The sequence below is a fragment of the Hyaena hyaena genome, unplaced genomic scaffold, assembly GCF_003009895.1.
Source record: "Hyaena hyaena isolate Hyena2069 unplaced genomic scaffold, ASM300989v1 scaffold_427, whole genome shotgun sequence".
NCBI lineage: Eukaryota > Metazoa > Chordata > Mammalia > Carnivora > Hyaenidae > Hyaena > Hyaena hyaena.
In genome coordinates this window covers 1,609,072-1,627,914 of record NW_024081064.1, presented here as the reverse complement: position 1 = coordinate 1,627,914, position 18,843 = coordinate 1,609,072, and the positions used below count along the sequence as shown (strand labels likewise).

The 18,843-nt window shown below is 56.8% G+C and overlaps 1 protein-coding gene across 6 annotated transcripts in view; it reads right to left on the bottom strand.

The window, feature by feature from the left end:
* Positions 1 to 6: 6 nt before the first annotated feature.
* The window catches only part of BCL11B (BAF chromatin remodeling complex subunit BCL11B), an 89,795-nt gene continuing 70,958 nt past the window's right edge, over positions 7 to 18,843 (bottom strand). For all 6 annotated transcript variants that reach the window (XM_039252910.1, XM_039252914.1, XM_039252911.1 and 3 more), the window contains one exon: positions 7 to 2,196. In XM_039252910.1, coding sequence (XP_039108841.1) covers positions 125 to 2,196 — 2,072 coding nt within the window. In that variant the 3' untranslated portion in view covers positions 7 to 124. The remainder of the gene's footprint in view (positions 2,197 to 18,843) is intronic.

Here is an 18,843-nt window from a genome sequence, read left to right as displayed (position 1 = left end):
GGGGGAGGGGTGCCGAAGTGGCGCAGACACGGAGGCCAGTGTCAAGGTCAGCATTCTCGCAATTGGCAACGGTGCGGCTGTACAGGCGCGGGGCGCCGCGGAGGGGGGGGGGGCCCCCGCGCGCTTAGCTCCTCTCGGCCTGCTCGATTTTGACGTCGTTAGTCAGCAAGTGCTCCCCGTGCCACTTTTTCATGTGTTTCTCCAGGGTGCTGTAGACGCTGAAGGGCATCTGGCAGATGTCGCAGCGGTACACCTCCTTGCCGATCTGCCCGTGCGTCTTCATGTGGCGCGTGAGCTTGCTGCTCTGCGCGCACGCGTAGTTGCACAGCTCGCACTTGTAAGGCCGCTCGCCGGTGTGGCTCCGCCGGTGCACCGTCAGGTTGCTGCAGTTCTTGAACACCTTGCCGCAGTACTCGCACGTGTCGCTGCGCCGGCCCTCCTTGGAGCTCGGCCGCCCGGGGCCCGGGCCGCCCAGGTGCGGCGTGCTGCCGCCGCTGGCCGTGCCGCTGCGGCCCGACAGCCCGCCGTCCAGCAGGTCCCCGGGCGGCGTGGAGAAGCGCAGGCTGCCGTTCTCGGACGAGTGCTCGGACGACGTGGCGAAGGGCGACTGGCGCGCGTCCGTGAAGCCCAGGAACGGGTCCTTCATGAAGTGCCGCGACGCCGCGTAGCCCACGAGCCACTGCGAGTACACGTTCTCGGACGGGATGAGCGCGGCGGGCGGCAGCTCCAGGTCCTTCTCCACCTTGATGCGCTTGGCGGCGCTGTTGAGCCCGGGGCTGGGCAGCGGCGCGGGCTTGCGCGGGAACAGGCCCGGGAAGGGCTCGGCGCCCGGCGCGAAGCCGCCGCCGCCCCGCCCGTTGACCGCGCCGCCGCCGCCGCCGCCGCCGCCGGGGCCCGCGTCGCCGCAGCCGCCCGCGTCGTCGTCGTCGCCCGCGTCGCCGCCGCCCGGCGCGCGCTTCAGGAAGGCGCCGCGCTTGGGCTTGTCGGCCAGCAGCTCGCCGTACTGCGGCAGCGCGCCCAGCCCCACGTTCTCCATGACCTTGCCCAGCACCAGCGCCTTCTCGTCGGCCAGCGCCTTGGCCGCGCCGCCCGCCACGCCCGCCGCCCCGGCCCCCACGCCGCCGCCGCCGCCGTTCTCGCGGTTGCGGCTCAGCTCCGAGTCCATGCTGAAGCTCGACTCCGGCCGGCTCTCGTTCTCCAGCAGCAGCTCCTCCTCCTCCTCCTCCTCCTCCTCGTCGTCCTCCTCGGGCTCGTGGCCCAGCGACGGGTCGCTCTCGTGGTGGCGGAAGTCGCCGTCGGCCGCCTTGAGGCCGTCGCCCGCCAGCTCGCTGGTGCCGGGCTCCGGGGAGCTGGCGGCCGAGAGCCCGTCGTCGGAGCGGCCGGCCAGCGAGCCGGCCTTGTGCATGTGCGTCTTCATGTGGCGCTTGAGCTTGCTCGCCTGCGAGCACGCGTGGTCGCACAGCTGGCACTTGTAGGGCTTCTCGCCCGTGTGGCTGCGCCGGTGCACGATGAGATTGCTCTGGAACTTGAACGTCTTGCCGCAGAACTCGCACGACTTGCTCTTGGCGGGCGGCTGCGGCGGCGGCGTGCCCCCGGGCGGCATGGGCGGCAGCGGCGGCGTGCTCAGGAACGGGGACTTGGGGCTGGGCTGGAAGGGGTTCAGGAGCCGGTGCATAGGGTTGCCGCGGCCCGGCGACACGGGCGGCGGCGTGGAGCTGTTGCCCGCCAGCTCGCGGAGCCGCCGCGAGAAGTCCATGGCGGGCGAGTCGATGGCCATGGGGTTGAGGCGCATGACTCGGTCAAAGGCACTGGGGTGCTGGGCGACGAGCCCCATCTCCTCGGCGCTGAGGCGGTGCGGGTCCAGGTGGTGGCGCGGCGGCGGGCTGAAGAGCGGCGGCGTGCCGGGCAGGCGGCCCTCGCCGAAGCCCGGGTGCTCGCGCAGGATGGGGCCCGTCATGCGCAGCAGGTTGAAGGGGTTGCTGTCGCCCAGGAAATTCATGAGCGGGGACTGGGCCACGGCCTCGGGGCCGAGCGGCGGCGGGATGGTGAGCCGCGGCGTGAGCGAGCTGCTGGCCGGCCCGGGCTCCAGGTAGATGCGGAAGCCGTGCGTGTTCTGCGCGTGCTGCAGCAGGAACCACGCGCTGTTGAAGGGCTGCTTGCATGTTGTGCAAATGTAGCTGGAAGGCTCATCTTTACCTGGGGAGACACACGGACAGAAAGGCAGAGAGAGCGTGAGAAGCGGAAGGGGGGGGGGCGGTGCACACCGCGGGGCCACTGACCTGAAGGCGCGCGGTGGGGTGGGGAGGGGTGGGGGGCGCGAAGCCAGAGTCGTGGATCCACCGGGCTCTGGAGGGCCGCAGCGGGGCCCCCTCCGAGCAGGCCCAGGCCGGTGACGTGCTGGGCGCTCTGCCAAGGAGGGGTAGGGGCTGCAGGGGGCTGGAGGGCTGAAGGAGCCGGCCCTGTGGGCAGGTGGGCCCCACACGGCCTCAGCAAGCAACCCCAATTCCCAGGCTCCGGCTTGCTCCCCATGAAGCAAAGGTGTGCTTATCCCCATGGTCTCGGAAGCCAAATGAGGCGGTGTTTGTGAGAGTGCCTGACGTCTGCGAGGAAACGGGGAGGTCACCACAACCTTAACGGTCCGGGCTTTGTCCACCAAGGCACTAGTGACATTGGACCCCGATGACCGTGTGTTGGGGGGAGAGGGGCCTGTGCACTGCAGAGTGTTTATAAGCAGCATCCTTGGTCTCCAGCCTCTACAAGCCCGTCACACTCCCTCCCCCAGTTAGGAAGGTCACAGAACTCTCCAGGCACCCCCTGACCTTTAGAACCACTGATTTGGCAATATCTGATCCAAGGAGGTTCTAAAAACACAAGTCAAACTCAACTGCCTGGCAGACTGTTTTTTTAAGTGACATGGCTGATCCCCTCTGCGTCACTTGGGATTTTTGCTAAAGGACCTTCTAGCATTTCATACACCACACTATTCGCAAAAAGCACCATCACATTTAAACATGGATACGGAAAAATGAGGAATTCGGCATAAGAAGATCGCTGCTGTGTGACAGCTGCCCCCCATTCCTCCTATGGCCTCACACACACCCCTAACCACGGAAGTGGCCTCCACGGGTCCCCGGGAGGGGGTGGACAGGGGGCCACTGGCCTCCATGAAGTCCGCTGCCAGAATGCTAACCAAATGGGAGAATGTCAGATGTGCCGGGGTGGTCAGACGAATGGTGGCAAGTGCAGATTTGTTACATACTGGCTCCGGTGACGTCGGAGGCAAATCGTAGTGGACACTTGTGGGCACCGAGCCAAAACAGTTACTGTCTGTGTCCATCGTCGGGGCCGTCGCAAAATGGAGACCGAATGTTTCATCCAGAACCCATCTTGTGGCCGCCCTCCTCACCCTGCGGGTGAAACTTGCTGCCTTTTCGGTATGAACGTCTGCTAATGCCTCCTATAAAGGGGCAGGTGCGGGCAGGCCCTGCTTTCCACCCTGAGGTTTGCTCGCTGGCCCGCGAGGGAAAAAAAGAGTAAGACCTCACAGCCGCGATCTTGAAGAAACCCCTTTTGTTTTGAGAACTTTTCCCGTAACTGGAAGGCTGGCACGCTGCTAAAGTATGGTAGCCGCATTCTCCCTGGTGAAGCCAGAGGTGCAAGTGAATTTCCAGGCCCCACATCAGTAAGATGACGTAGGAATACAGTGGGGCGCCGATGGAGGAGACCCCCTCCATCTCAGCCTCTCCCCAGAACACTTAAGGACCTCTGAAATCCCACGCAGAGACTCATTTTTTTGTCTTGCCTTGTACGAATTGTTTCCAGAGGACTTCACGTTCAGCTGTAAAAGCCAAGCGACTCAAGGGCCCCATGCGCGGGGTCCTACACAGGGAAAGCCGGACGGCTTCAGGGGGAGGGGGCGACACCTCCCAGCCCCATGCAGTGTGCACGCGGTTGGCGCAGGGTGGAGATCCCGCTAGGCCACACATCCAGCTGGGCCAGAACACCCCCCGACCGGAAACCAAGGCATCTCTACAAGTTTGGTGTCCCCCAAGAATCAGCAGTGCCCTGTCTCCCGTTCCGCGTGCATGTGCGTGGCAAGGACGCCAGTGGGCAGGGGGAAGGGCAGAGAAGGGAATAAAAGAATTCTGAGGTTCGGCTTCACTTTGCTTTTAAAAACATCTCAAGAGGGGCGCCTGGGTGGCTCAGTCGGTTAAGCGTCCGACTTCGGCTCAGGTCATGATCTCGAAGTTCGTGGGTTCGAGCCCTGCGTCAAGTTCTGTGCTGACAGCTCAGAGCCTGGAGCCTGTTTCAGATTCTGTGTCTCCCTCTCTCTCTGCCCCTCCCCCGCTCATGCTCCTTCTCTCTGTCTCAAAAATAAAAACTATTTAAAAAATTTAAAAAAAACACACATCTCCAGGAGATCTTCTGAGGCAATTTTCTTTCTCCAGTGCGCCCAGTGGGTCTGGGCAATTCAGTTCCCCATGCTAGAGTCTCTGAGGAGAATTCTCCCCACCTGGAAAATGGCCTCCCAAGGCCCTGGTCCACCATGTTTCTCCCAGGACGCCATTCAGCAGCACCGACCCTGGGCCTTCCCTTCCAGCACACGTCCCTCAGCTGACGAAGAAAACAGCATCTCCCATCCTAGCTTATTAGTTAATGTACTTGGGAGACCAGAACCCTTCGCCTCACACTGCCTCACAAGAGAGCGGGCCAGAAGCCATAATATTTAGAGTCCTACTCAAACCCTTTTCTAGACCAAGGCAGAATAAATACGTAATAAATAACAAGAAGATAAATAAAATGTCCCTCTCTGACACGGGAGCTAATAACGCAAATGAAGTGCCACATCCCACAAGGTCATAGATCTTCAAGTTAAAGAGCGTCTCTGTACCCTTCACCTTGGCTTCGGAAGCTCTAATTAATCGATTTACGGCACACAGCTGCTCTAGTTCTTCATGTTTTTAAGTGGGACCATCTCTTTCCCCCTCCCCTCCCACATCTCTTTGTTCATCGTCTTCATCTCCTTGGGCTTCAACTCCAGAGCACTTCCTATTCCTTGTTCTGATGGCCACACATTTTCTAGAAAGTTCCACCGCTGGTGAGGAATGGAGATATCAGAAGAAACGCAGAACTCCCTGCCAGGCCAGGAATAAAGACTGCTCTTCAGCCGAAATGGCCGATTAAAACATTTTTTTTTTTTTAGCTCAAAATGGCAGCTGCTGGGAAGCATGTAGCTACATGTTCTAAAGAGCTCAGATGTTTCCACTTCTTGTTTGAAAAAGAAAAGAAGGGGGGGGTGCAGAGAGATGCTGCTACAATTCTGGAGCAGCCAAAGGAGGGAGGTACCTGTCTGTAATTCAGCATCAGGTCGGGAAGAGCTATGTGTCTGTCACATCGGATCTCAGGGCCACTCTTCATGCGGGAGCAAGCTCACTCTTTTCCCACACCCCTGAACGAAGGGCTCTGGTTTGATTTCCCAGACTTCCCTCCGCACGAAGGCGAGACTCACTGCAAGCGATGTCCTTCCCGGGAATCTGGCAGCTTCTGACTTTTCTAAAACCTCGCAGCCCTCGAAGGCCCTCCCTACACAACTCTCCACGCGCCCCAATCTTTTTTTTTTTTAATGAAACGTTCATTTCCGTATTACCACTTCATGGTTCTCTCTTGCCTAGAAGTAGCCTTGAGCACCGGGGGCTGGCTGGCTTTTAACAAGTGAACAATGTCAGAAGTCTTTGAAGAGCCACTCAGAACATTTTTCTATTCGAAAACTCACTAAATATTTTACACTCGTGGCCTACCAGTCGTGGACAGCTCATTTTTTAAAATGCACTGGAAGACGCTCAGCAAGACGGTCGGCCCACTCCCCTCCCCTTCCCGGGACCAGAGGTGATGACCCCCTCCCTCCTCAAGCTCAGGACCGCCTGCCCAGAGGTGAGCTGGAGGCTCAGCCCAGGAGTGGACGATGTTGCCAGCAGCCCAGACAGGACGCACTTCCCACCACGCTGCTGCTGGGCCTGCCGAGGTTCCGAGGGACAGGTGGACGCCTACATTATGCCAAAGTGACGTCAGACCTGGCCTAGAGACCTAGAAATGTCAGCTGCACTTGGATCACTAAATCAGGCTTGGCAACTGAGAAGCCAGGGCCCATGTCTGTCCGTGCTTGCTTCCTTCCTCAGACATTTTTACTCCTCAGTTAGCAGAAACGCAGACTGGATCTTCTTTGCTTTTAATGGCTCTAAAGGTGGTCCTTCTGTTTGTCTCAAATTCGAAACCTTCCCTTCCCACGAGCCTCGATGGCGGCATGGGCTCATACACCTCTGCCTTGGCATTCACAGCTCAGTGAGGTCGATCAAATCACCACCTCTCTGAGCCTCGGTTTCCTCATCAGTAGAATGGGAATAACACAGCTGCCTCCAAAGAGGGCTGGAGGTATCCGGTGAGACCCTGCATGCGGATACATGCCGTCGATCGTGCACCACTGTGCAGAGGTGTGTAGGTTTCGGTGTTTAGTATCCATCTTTATACCTGGCAGGTGCATGCGTGTTTCAGCGATGCCTTTCTGTGTAACTCCAGCAGTAATGAAGCCTGGGAGGAATTTTAATGCAGCCTGCCTAATGCATTAGAGGTTCCGAGGGAAGTGAGCACTTGCAAATGTCGAGGAAACATCATTTTTCCTTGCGACTCTTGGGAACCGACAGGCAACTGGGCTGCTGCAGATGAAGTGAGTCTCCCTCTGCTAGTAGGGGTTTTGTTTTGTTTCGTTTTTAATGAGCACTTAAATAACTGTTCCTCCTTACTCTGCCAGTTACTCGAATGACACCAGTAATGGTATCGGGGATGTTCAATAAAAAACACACCTTTAATTGAGTGATTATTCAACAAAAAGTCTGTAACTGAGCACGCTAGTTTAACAGGTCTCTCCAAAGGCCAACCGATACCATCCAAAGGGCACTCGCACCTGCGCGAGATGCGGTGGGTCCAGCTGCTGCTCAGAGGGGGGCCAGCAAGGATGCCTAACCTCCCAGCTCGAGCAGGGCCATGTTCTCCGAAGCCGGCAGCAAAATCAGAATCCGGCCGCCCGGCCGCAGAGGTCAGACCTGGGTCTTGGCTGCACACAGCCCTCCATGGTTTGGAAAGTGCTTTACAGCTGGTTTGGTATTTCTGCATGCGTTAGCGCATCGCGTCATTACTCACACGGCCTCCGAGGAAGGCCAGGCGAGGGCTGCGTCCAGCCAGCACGTGAGGGCCTGGAAGCTCCGAGAAGCAGGGAGGGAGGGCCGTGCCCGTCCTCAGGGCTCCCGACCCCAGGCTCGGTCCCGGCCGTCTCTCCAGCATGTGGTGCCACCTGAGGGATGGATCCTTCTCTGTACGCTTGTCAGGGCCTGTTTTACAATGAAAATGGCCAAAAGAGAGGTTCTCCTGCCATATGGTGTGTCCCTTCGGTGAAGGGTTCCAGTCATTTTAGGAAACCCACTCGGGGCCACCCTAGGCCTCGCTCCTGGAGGGAGACGTTTCACAAAGCAAGTAAGCCCCTGGGGGACAAAGACCCAGGACCCAGATGCAGGGGCAGGAGGCCTGATCCCAGGGCCCCCCTTCCCCTCTCTGGACATCAGTCTGTCCAGTCCCCAGGGAGAGCACTTGGGTCACCAGCCAACCACCCGACCCCCCTCCAGCATCTGCAACTGCTAACAACACTGTCCCCACAGTTCCAAAACCATAATAATTATCACCACTTTTACCCCTCAGATGTGCAGACCCCCTTCTTAAGTTTAAATACAGTCTCCCCTTTCGTGATCCAAGAGAAAGTGGGCTGGCCACCCCAGCGGTATTTGTAGGTTTTGTGTTTGTACTATTTCCGAGCACGGCCATCTACAAAATCTATAACCACCCCTGCTCATTCTGAACGTGCTCTGTCAAACCTCAGCCTCACGGAGCAAGGCAGCACCGCTATGGGAGCCATAATGACAGCAGTAACTTAACCGCCATTAAATCCTTACGTGAGCCTGCCCACAGCTGAGTAGAGCGGGACCTCACCCGAGGCTCCAAGCAACCCCCCAACTAAGCACCGTCCTGGGCACCGTGTCACAGATGAGGGCTGGAAGAGAGAAGGCAGTCAGCCCCGCGGCGCGCTCTGGAGCTACGTGCTGACTGATAAAAGCCCGGTCCAGAGAGAGAATGTACAGACCGCGGCCCCGGGCCCAGTAACATGGACATGGTAATGGGAGGCTATGCCTCAGTATCTTACCTTTTGGGCCAGCCCATGTGCTAACTCAAAAGTGGAGACATGGTGCTTTGGGCTCGCCCTGCAGTAACTCGATGAAATCATGCTGATCAGGCAACAGACGCACTTTCTTGGTGCTGGTGGTGGTGATAAACGCCATACACCATTCCTGTACGATCTCCCAGGTACAGCTTCACCCTCCCCCAGCGCCCGTGGCAGACATGGCCAATCTATCCCCGCGCTCTCCCCTCCAGCGCTCGGAATCCTCTCGACCCTTGTCACCACACAGAGCGTGCCGCTGCTTCTTGTCGGTGGCTCCTGGGGCACAGAAGCCCGGGAAATGGGGGTCAGGTAAGGCGGGGCTGAGTTAACTAGGTGGCGCTGGGTGTCCCGCTGAGAGCAAGAACCACACTGACTCTTCATTCATTCACTGCACAGACAGGAGCCGCGCACCCTTGATCTACCAGGTGCTCTCCCGGGGTGGCCAGAGCCCACGCAACACCTGCTGCCCCCTCTCAGTCATCTGATGAAGAGAACGAGCCGTGCCGGGCAGGCAGCCGTGGTGCCGGAAGAGGGGAGCACGCACGGGCTTGGCTGCATGTGGTTCAGAGCCTGCGTCGTGAGGCCCCAGTCTGCACGGCCCCGCTTAGTTCTCATGCTACACACCGCAGCCATTTATTTGCAGGAGCAATAAAGGAGGCTGGGAGGCTGCTCAGAGCCACATTCCTGGCCCTGGGTTGTTTATTTAAAATTCCTCATCTGGGCTGGAGTCCAAGCTCCCTGAGGACAGGGCCCGCGCTGGTCTTGTCCGCTGCTGTGACTATGCACATGTGCTTCAGAACTGCGGGTGGCCCACACAAGCCCTGCCTCCTGCCGTCTGTCTCCTTGAGGCCCGCACTGCCGACCGCATCGCCGCCAGGGCAGGGGTGTCTGCCCAGGTCTGGGTGACCCCGCCCCGCCCCCACAGCCTGTCCTCCAGGGCTCAGCTCAGCGTTCAACTCGCACACCATTTGATGGGCACACAGAACAAAAGCCCCACCCAATGCATCCTGGCCTCTCAGCACCTAGCAGCTGGCCTGCTGGGATCTCAGAACACGGACGCGGGGCCAAGGCCGTCACTTCGCCCCCTCTCTGAGCCACCCTCAGCAGAGCAGACGAGCAGGTCACCCGTCTTTCCACGTCACAGGGCTCACGGCCCCTGCTGCCCAGGGGGACGCCCGAGGCACTCCACCTTCAGGATCTGGCCGGACCCCTGCCCACCTGTGCACTGGCCGCTCACTCCCCTGGTCCTCCCCCTTGTGACCACGTGTTTGCACGCCAGCTTGCACCTCTCCTTCCCGTGCCCACAATGTCTGCCTCTGCTTAGAGAGACCTTACACAGGTGGGAAAACTCGGCGCACCCTCTCAGCGTTTGGAGACAGTCCGCTGACCCTGTCGGCGCCCTTGTGGCATGGCTAAGCTGTGTGCTCCCTATGCCTGGAGTTAACTCAGGCCTGGGCGAGTTAGCTCCAGCCTCCCGCACAGCCTCCATCGTTCCCCTAGACAGCCAGCCTGGCACAAAAACACCGGTGAATCTTGCTTCGAGCAAAAGAGGCATATTTGGGAAGTTAGTGAACCCAAGGAAATCTATCGGTGTCCCAAATGCTCTAGGGACATGCCCTTCTTCTTCATTCATTCATTCATTCTCTACTCAGTCGTCATGTACCAGGTGATGGCCCGGCAGGCACTGTTCAGAGAGACTGGCCGTGACCCCGCCAGGGGTCCCTCCAGGAAGCTGCAGGTAGGGGACTGGGGATGAAAAGATGATTTCAATACCATTTAGCCAGCTGCCCCTCCTCACCCACTCTGCGCTACAAATGCAGGACCCATCTGCTGTGTGCCAGGCCCCGTGCTGAATGAAGGGACATGGATATGCACGTCTGCCCACGGAAGCCCGCAGTTGAATGCAAGAGTTAACGATGCCACACATTTCTAGTAAGGCTTCAGGCCATGAGGCCACGAGTAGAGGGTGCGACCTGTGGCAGAGGACCCAGAGGAGGAAGAGACTGACAGCGTGGGAAGCTGAGGGAAGACCTCTCAGAGGAGGAGGTCATGGAGCTGAATTCTGGAGGAAGAATGAGTCTATCTTGCAGAGAAAGGGGAGAGAGGGTGTGCCAGGCAGAGGGAAAGGCATATGCAAAGGCATGGAGACTCAGAGGCAACGCAAAGGAGATGGGGCTGGATCAATCCGAGGAGGCTCTGCAAACACACCGAGAAGCTGAGCCGGCTACAGATCAAATTCCGTGCTGTAAATTCCATCACGGGGAAAACTCTGACGTATTTCTTTAAAATTAGCAAGATTTTCAAACCCACATTCAAGGCTTACTTGAGTCAAAAACTGTTCCATACAACAAAATGTCAGTACAACCAACGGATGTAGGAGGACCCCTAGGAGGGCTCTTTTTGAGACAAGATCCACCCTTCCCAAACTAGGAAACCATAAGATGTAAAGAAAGGAAGCTGGGGGGGGGGGGGAATGCAAAGAAGAAATTTAAAATCCAGTCTATGAGGACCACTGGCCCAGCAAGGTGGCTTCCAAATCGCTCTCTGCAGCAGGAATTCTACCATTCCCGCAAGACTCTCATCAGAACAGCCTCGACCTGTGAGCCAGCCTCAGGAACAGGGCGGTCCAGGCTCTCAGTGGAACAAAGTATTAGAACTCAAAGACAGCTGCAGACACCATGCACCCCAGATCCACCCCCCCGCAGTCTCGATTTCAACTGCTCAGTTCTGTGGTCAGACCAGGTGTGCATTTCAGGCTCAGGAAACAGCCACCCAAGCCCTGAAACAAAGCAATAGTGCTGACCACAGGGACATCTCGGGGAAGGGTGAGAACGGCAGTGTTTGCTAGTAAGATGGAAGAGCCAGAGGCAGAACACACACACACAGGGTGACTTGATATGTGGCAACTCACTGATGGCATTCTCAAGAAACTACGGCACATTCCTCGAGATCATCTTTATAGAACTCCCCCCCCCCCTTTGCATAAGGCGCTCAAATCAGCTGGAAATAGTATGTCTTCCCCAAAATAGATGGATGCGTCGTCAGATTCCCTTGAAACCCTTCTGTAGACTTCTCTGAAAAAGACCTACGCCAGCGGGCTGCGGTGGGCTCACAGATAAACGTACTGTGGTGATCTGTTCCCCCTCCCCGCCCCCCAGCCCCAAACATGAGGTTTTCTGAAGGGATTCCGGCACTCCGGGGGCAGGAACGCAGCAGAGAATGTGAAGAGGAAGGGTGGCACAAATCCTCCTTATCGTTTAATGGAAAAATAAAGACTGAATTAAGAAACAAACAGGAAAGAGGGGGGAAAAAATCGAGGCAGGCGCTGCGGGTGTGTGTGGAGAGCCGGCGTGAGCAGGCGTGTGCACACCTCGTGGTGTCTCACACACGCGTTCCGGCTGACACAGAAGTCTCCCTTCTCCATTATTCATGACTTCCTTCACCAGGCAGGAAGAAGGCTTCCTTCCTTTCCTTAAATCCACAAAAATCTCCACATTCCACCCCAAGAAGTATTGCAGGGGCAGTAAATCTCATTTTAATGGAGTGTACGTTTAGCTCCAAGGAGATAATTGACGTTATGGAGAGCCTCGACGCCGAGTTATATAGGTTAGCTAATGCAGAGGGGACTCATTACCGACACACTACAAACAAGTAGTAATATATGTATATTGTTCAGAGTGGCGTTATAGCAAAAGTGTTCCGGTCCACGGGGATTGATAAAACACAAGAAAACAGCAGACATGCACTTGTAAATTTGTCTCATTTGTCTCTGAAGTTAAAGGTTATTCCCTTGTTCTGAATTTGTAATAAAAACATGCTAGCCCAAGGTTTGTGGAGAATGTTTGAATATTTAAATTGTGTATAATGATAGGCAATTATAGGATAAAAACTGGACCGCGCGAACGGGGGAGCGCTGTCTGGATGGCCAAGTGTTTTCCCACCAACGAGTCATCCGTCTTTAATGTGCCGCCGCCCCTCCCCCCTTCCAAAGGGCTGCAGGGACCGTTACCCGGTGCCACCGCCCCTAACCGACAACCAGCGACGCTTGGGTTTGCCGGTGTCGGGGTGGGGGGGCGGGGGGCGGGGGAGGGGGTTCCTCCCCTTCTCCTTCTCTTCTTTTAGTTTTGGTTTCTTCAATATGCGCAGCACATCTCTCCGACCACAGGCCGAGACGGAAGCCATGGCCCCTTGAGGACAACGGGCCACATGCCGTCCTTCCGCAGCGGGTCAGCGCTTCCTCCGGGTGGAGGGGCCAGGCCGGGCTCAGCGAGGGGCCGCAGGCAGCGCGGGAACCTCCCCTGCCCCCAAGTGGGGGGCGCCCATCTCCCCGGCACCCTCCCTGGAGGCCAGCGGGGTGGGGCTGGCAGCAAGCCCCAGCTGTGGCGCGCCCCCAGGGGCCGGGCGGGGGTGGGGGGGGCACGAACGCACCCTGGCCGGGGCTGAGGTGCCCGCCTGGCCCCGTCCAGGTTAACCAACTGCACTGTTTGAGTTACTCCAGCCAGCTTGTCACCCAGCACAAAAGTCATCAGCGAGTGAATGTTCTTTCTGCACCACAATTAAGACGAATCAATACAACGTGCCACAAATGGTATTTTACTCTCAATAAGAACTCGGGCTGAGTTTATTCAGAATATTTTAGCGCTTCCCCAGGGGATTTTGGGGCCGACGCAGATGGCAAATAAAGTACTCAGCCTAAGGCTACAGCACATTATGGTAATTCTAATGTCAGATGTACTTTAATATACAGCTCTATTTAATCACCCCATTATTTCACATTTCCATATGAAAACCCGCGGCACTGCTGCAGAGCTCTGCCTCCGCCGCGGTGCCAGCTCAGCCGGGAGGTGGTCAGCCTCGCCAGGCGCAGCGCCGCATCCGCGGTTCCGGGCGCTCCGCGCGCCGCCAAGCTGCCTGGTGCCATCGGAGAATCCGAGGGCTCAGAGATGGAGCAAACGCCACGGAGGGTTTGGGAAAGAAGAGACCTAACACTGGCGCCTCCCCGGACACACAGGTTCTCACGCACACGCACACGCGCACCTGCGAAGGGGAGAGGGTCGCAGGCACGCTGACGACACGGCCCCTCTGGAAACACCAGTGGCCTCAGCACGGGGGCTGGGCAGGCCCAGTGGACAGGGCCAACCACGGCGCGGGGACTGGGCGAGCTGTGGCTCCTGCCTGTGGTTCTCGTGGCACTGCCCCCCACCCACCACCAGCAGCAGAGCCAAATGAGGGGGGGCGTGCTAGTGACACAGGACGTGGGCAGAGCAAGTGGGGGGCGTAGGAGACCAGCAGCCCAAATTGACTGTACAATCTGGAGCCAGGAGGCCCAGACGGTACTGCCGGGCCTGCACTGGAGAACCAGAAGCCGAGAAGCCCAGGCCTCCGGGGAGTGGAGTCCCGCGAACTCCAAGTGGCTCTTCCACCCCCAGGCTGCCTGTGCCGGGCCAGCTGGCCGAGAGAGGCCGGCGGAAGCGCGGGTTTTGGCTGAGCCCAGGAAATCACTCTCTCGCGGTCACACGCACACTTGGCCACGCACGGCTCCAAGGAAGGCCGGCAGGAAAGCCACTGACCACCCAGTTCTAGATTTCTCGAGGAGTCTGCTGATAGGTGAAATGACCTGGCACCTGAGCCCTCCCGGCTGCCCCAGCAGTGAGTCAGCGTTTAAAGCCACAGAGCAGGATTCCTGTAAACGGGTAACAGCCTATGCTTTCAAAATAGGTCTGATTCCCACCACGGGGGTAAAAATCTCTAAGGGAAGGAGAGACATGAAGAGAGAGACGGAGGAGAGGAGGCAGAGAAGGAAGGAGGGAGGGCAACAGAAGGGAGCAAGTCCTGGCATATGATGCCAAAAACACTAGCAGGTTCCTCTCAATTGTCGCCGGGCTAAGAAGATGATCAGTTACCTAATACCAGCAAAGCTGTCTGATAAGCTCAACACGGGAGACATTTTAGAGAAAAGAGCTTGACTATGTGAAGGCACAGACTCTGGCCATTGCAAGTCCTGCAGACAGAGCTGTGCCGGGACCGCTCACCCGAGCACCCCTCCAACCAGGATCGCCTGCGGACTCTGTTTCTAAAAATTCACTTTGGGGGTGTGAAATTCAAGGGGGACTCATTCTCAATTTCCAAGGCCTTTGCTCCCACCCTATTACTGCTTATATGTAAACCTAAAAATAGGTCTTAATAATCTCCAGGCCTTTTTTTCCTGTGAGTTTGGGACAAAAACAAAACAAAACAAAACAAACCCCAAAAATCAAAAACAAAAGCCTCCACTGAGAACTGGCCATGTCCTGAGACATTTCTGACGGCCACGACAGGGGGAGGTGACAGTGCCATCTGGGTGGAGGCAGAGATGCTGTTCAACACCCGACGACAAGAAACCCTCCAGCCTCATAGGCGCTGTGGGCTGAACCTGCAAAACAGACAGCCCGGGAGAAGTGGGGAGTCGGGGTAAAGGCAAAGAGCAAGGAGGGGTGGGGAGAGAGGGTGGAGAGAAGGAGGGGGACACCGACATCAGTTACTTTTTGGCAGCAAAGGAGCCGGTGGCGGCCCAGTCGGCTTCATCATTATAGAAAGCATCTGAATCCCAGGGAGCTCTGTGCCTGGCAAAGGGGGGTGCCAGGCTGAACGGGCAGAGGGAGCAGGGGCATCAAAGGGGTTGGCACCCCCTCGCCCCAGCCCTCCTCCAAAAGCCCTCTGGCCTGCCGGACGCCTCCCTGGGCTCCGCCGCCAGCACAGGGATGTGAGGGGCTGCCCTAGATTTGGCTGCTCAGATGTGAGCCTCGCACCGGCGGCTGCAGGAGATGAAAACCCAAATATACTTCCTGAAGTCAAAGAGATAAAAATACAATTTCTGCTGTGTATGGCACTCTTTCACGCTGCAGCAATACTGGGGGTGGGGGGGCATGAGCGGCGGCGGGGAGGGGTCAGGGAGGAGGGGGGCAAGAAAATGACCACACGGGCTTAAGTAAATTCCTTTTTTTGAAAGCCACGATCCAGAGAGATTACATAAAAAGTACAATTAAGGACCGCTCAGAATCCCGAGGCCTTCGAGAACGTGCTGCCTCCAAAATATTTTTAGAACAATCACTGGAGTGATTCTTCTTAGTTGTAGAAACACTCCCAATCAGAAAGTCAATTTTTCCTCTATTTGCAGAAGTGAGCTGGCTCCACTGGACGGCATGCGTGTGTTTTGCTTGGCGGCTGCTCTCCACACTGCCTTGGCAGTGTTTCCTTGGAGCGCGCACGGTGAGCCTGGCGCTCGCACATAGTAGCGCTTGCATTTCAAACGCCCCGGCCACGCTTCCCTAATAACAGCCTGGGACTGCAAAACCCCGGTAAGCCCAGCCCTTTAAATGGGGAACAGAGCAGGGCTCTCGGGCCCCTCTTGCCACAACAGGGGCTGTAAACCGGGGCTGGGGCTTTCAATAAAGATGTGAGAAGGCGGAAAATGAAACAATGCTGCCACATTCTGGGGACGGGTGCGTGCTTCCTTCTCATGCGCCCCCTATTACACACACACACACACACACACACACACACACACACAGGGGCCAAGGCCCAGCCCCGGCTGGCCCCTCCTACCCATCTGCCCTCTAGACAGGTACCAGGTTGTTTCCGGGCCTGCCGAGTCTGCACAGGAAGCGGCATGGGGACTTCAGAACCACACTGGGGCTGTGGGTCCCTGGGCTTGACTGGTCTGCTTCTCCGGCTTCTAGGCTGGGCTGAACATGAGGGAGTGAACTAAGTGTAAGCTGACTTTCCCTCTCCCCAAGTGGCATGAACCCCTGCATGGGGGTCTAGAGCACGCATGTAAAGAACGTTACATCTGATCGGTGCTCAGCAGAGGAAGTTACTGCTAAGAAGGTGAATGAGTGAATGAATGAATGAGCAAAGGAATGAAAGAGCAAGGGAATGAATGAGTAAGGGAATGAATGAATGGCAGCAGGATGGAGCTCAGAGGGAGATAGAGGAGAACTACTCAGGAATCCACCCCTTCCTTCACTGATCAGTAGCCATGGTACCGCCCTCGGAGGGAGATGAGGAGGCCAATCGGGAGATAAGGAGGCGGGGTGGGGGTCATCAGTCAAAAAGGGGACATCCAGGTACAATTTCCAGCCCTCCCCAGCCAGAATCAAGAGATGCAGCCATTCCGGCCTCTCGGCACTGGCTCCTTCCTTCTTTCTTTCTCTCCGTGTTGTTTACAAAGGTTTCATTATGTTTTCAACTAATCAGAAAGGCCCCGCTAATACACAATTAACATGTGATTATAAAAAAAAAAATTAAAATAGCTTCCAGAAGAAGGAAATGTAATTAAGTAGAGAATGCTTTTCAATAAGTGCTTGCTTTAACCCATTGTCAGAACACAGTCTACGGTTCGTCCACAATGCCTAGAACAGATGCCAAGGGCAGAATGTTAAAAGCAAATTGGAAAAAAAAAAAAAAAGGACATTATTTTCTGGGGGAATAATAACCATCGACTGGGCAGAACACGCTAGAGAACTCAGCTTCTGCCTGCAGAGGGGTGACCTCCCCCAATCCCCTTCACCACCCCCTTCTGAAAAAACTGCTTTCCTTGTAAAAAAATATGAGTGAGTACACCCAAATCTAGGGTAAGAAGTATAACTGAGTGAAGAAACAATAGTCAAAACACGTAACATTTACAAACTCCACTGTTAACGAGAAGCTTTAGTCCAGACCACGAAGATCGTTTGATGTCCTACTTCTTAATCAACTCTATGATCATTTTGTTTCAATCATTTTGGCCAAATCTCTGAAGGGATCAGACTTTAAAAACCCCAAGTCAAAAATGGGGTTTTTTAACCTCCTGTTCAAGAAGCAAGCTGAAAACTGAGGCATTTTATTTTCCCTCCTTTCCTACAGCCACCTCAAATCGATGCCTTATGCCAACGAGATCCAGCCATTTTATCAGCCCCTGCGCTTGTCAACACGAACGAGGGCATCGCAGGTTTTGATGGTTTCTGCCAATCAATGTGGCCCCAGAGCAAACTGCAAATGCAACAAGTTCCCAAAGGAACGGGAAGTCTGTGACAAACGGGTATGTCCCTGCACACGAAGCATCTGGTCTTCACCATAAGTCTCCTAAACATGATTCGGAAGAAGAAAAATCTGGAAACTGAGGGCTGGGGGTAGGGCTGCCACACGAGGTTCCCGTCCCCACTCCTCCCCCTCTGGAACACAAACATTTCCAGTCCCAGAGTGTCCCCAGTGGCGGAGGAAGCTGTCAGTGCATGGCCTGCACGGGCTCAGAAAAACACCCAGGTCTGGTGGGCCAGGTCTGCCGAGGAGCTGGGATTTTTGGACCCCTGTTCACAGTGGGGGTCAGAGCCAGGAGCCGGGGGGCACATACTGCCCCACGCATCCTATGGGTTTCTGGTCCAGGCTCAGCAGTTTTTAGCTGGATGACCCCAGGCAAGGTACTCAACTTCTCTGTGCCTCTCATTCAGTGCGGCATTCCTCATCTGTAAAATGGGCCCAAGAGGAAGGTCATCTCTCTCTCTGCTCTTTAGGGGAGAAAAGTAAGACTCATATGGTTTATTTAGGAGGCTCAGGGTCCGAAGGGAAGCGCAAGAGCCGAGACCCAGGCCAGGACAGTCTAGTGCAAGAGCCAATCACCTTTACCACAGAACTTACTGCCCTCGATGACGACCCCCCCAGAGAGCGGACAGAATCGCACCTCGGGCACCAGGTCATCAGGGCCTCGTTCCCCTTACAGTGGCCCCAGAGGTATGGACTTTCATTACGGTTCAAAGATGAGGAAGCCGAGGCTGAGGACTGGCTCACGCCTGCCTAAGGCCACCCAAATCGTGAAACTGAGGGTAGGTGACAGGCAGGGTCGCCCAGTCCCCACCCCCGACCAGTACCATATGGGGAACCCAAGGCTGCCCAGTGTGGAGAAAGGCCTCCTCGAGGTCACACACCAGCCAAGTCCTGGCTCCTGACCCTGGAACCTCCCCGAACCACCACAGGCACCAACATGGCCACCCCAGAGCTCCTTCTGGAAGGGAAGGAAGAGAAGCTGCCAATGGCGCCCCGTCACACCCTGTGGGTCCTCTGCGGGGCTCCCCCAGGACCCGTTTCCCAGGTGAGGCCAGAAGGAAATGGAAGCGGACACATCCATGTGGACATCCCCATCCCAGCGTCCTGCCCCCGCCCCACCACACTTCCCTGGGACACAGCTCCCCAAAACAATGGCCTGCGCCCTCACTCAGGCACTCCCTGAGCATCTCAGTGCCTTCAGTCACCTTTGCTAGGCTTGTCACCCCGGATTCCAGCCGGAGAACCCCAGAGTTAGAGAGGTCTCTGCCCGAGGCCACACACCCCGGGGCCTGAAACCCAGGTGTCGCTCACAACAAAACGCACGCTTCTCCCTCCCCCCCCCCCCCGGGGACAGCAGGCAGGCCTCGTGGGAATAGGAGCCTCGTCCTCTCCACCCAGGACACTTCATCACGCGGCGCTGGCTGACGACGCATAGTAGGTGCTTGCTTCCCCAACACCTGCTTGACTCCACTGAAACGCCTGCCCGCCGCCCAGAAGAGCCGTTAACATTCTGCAGTTGG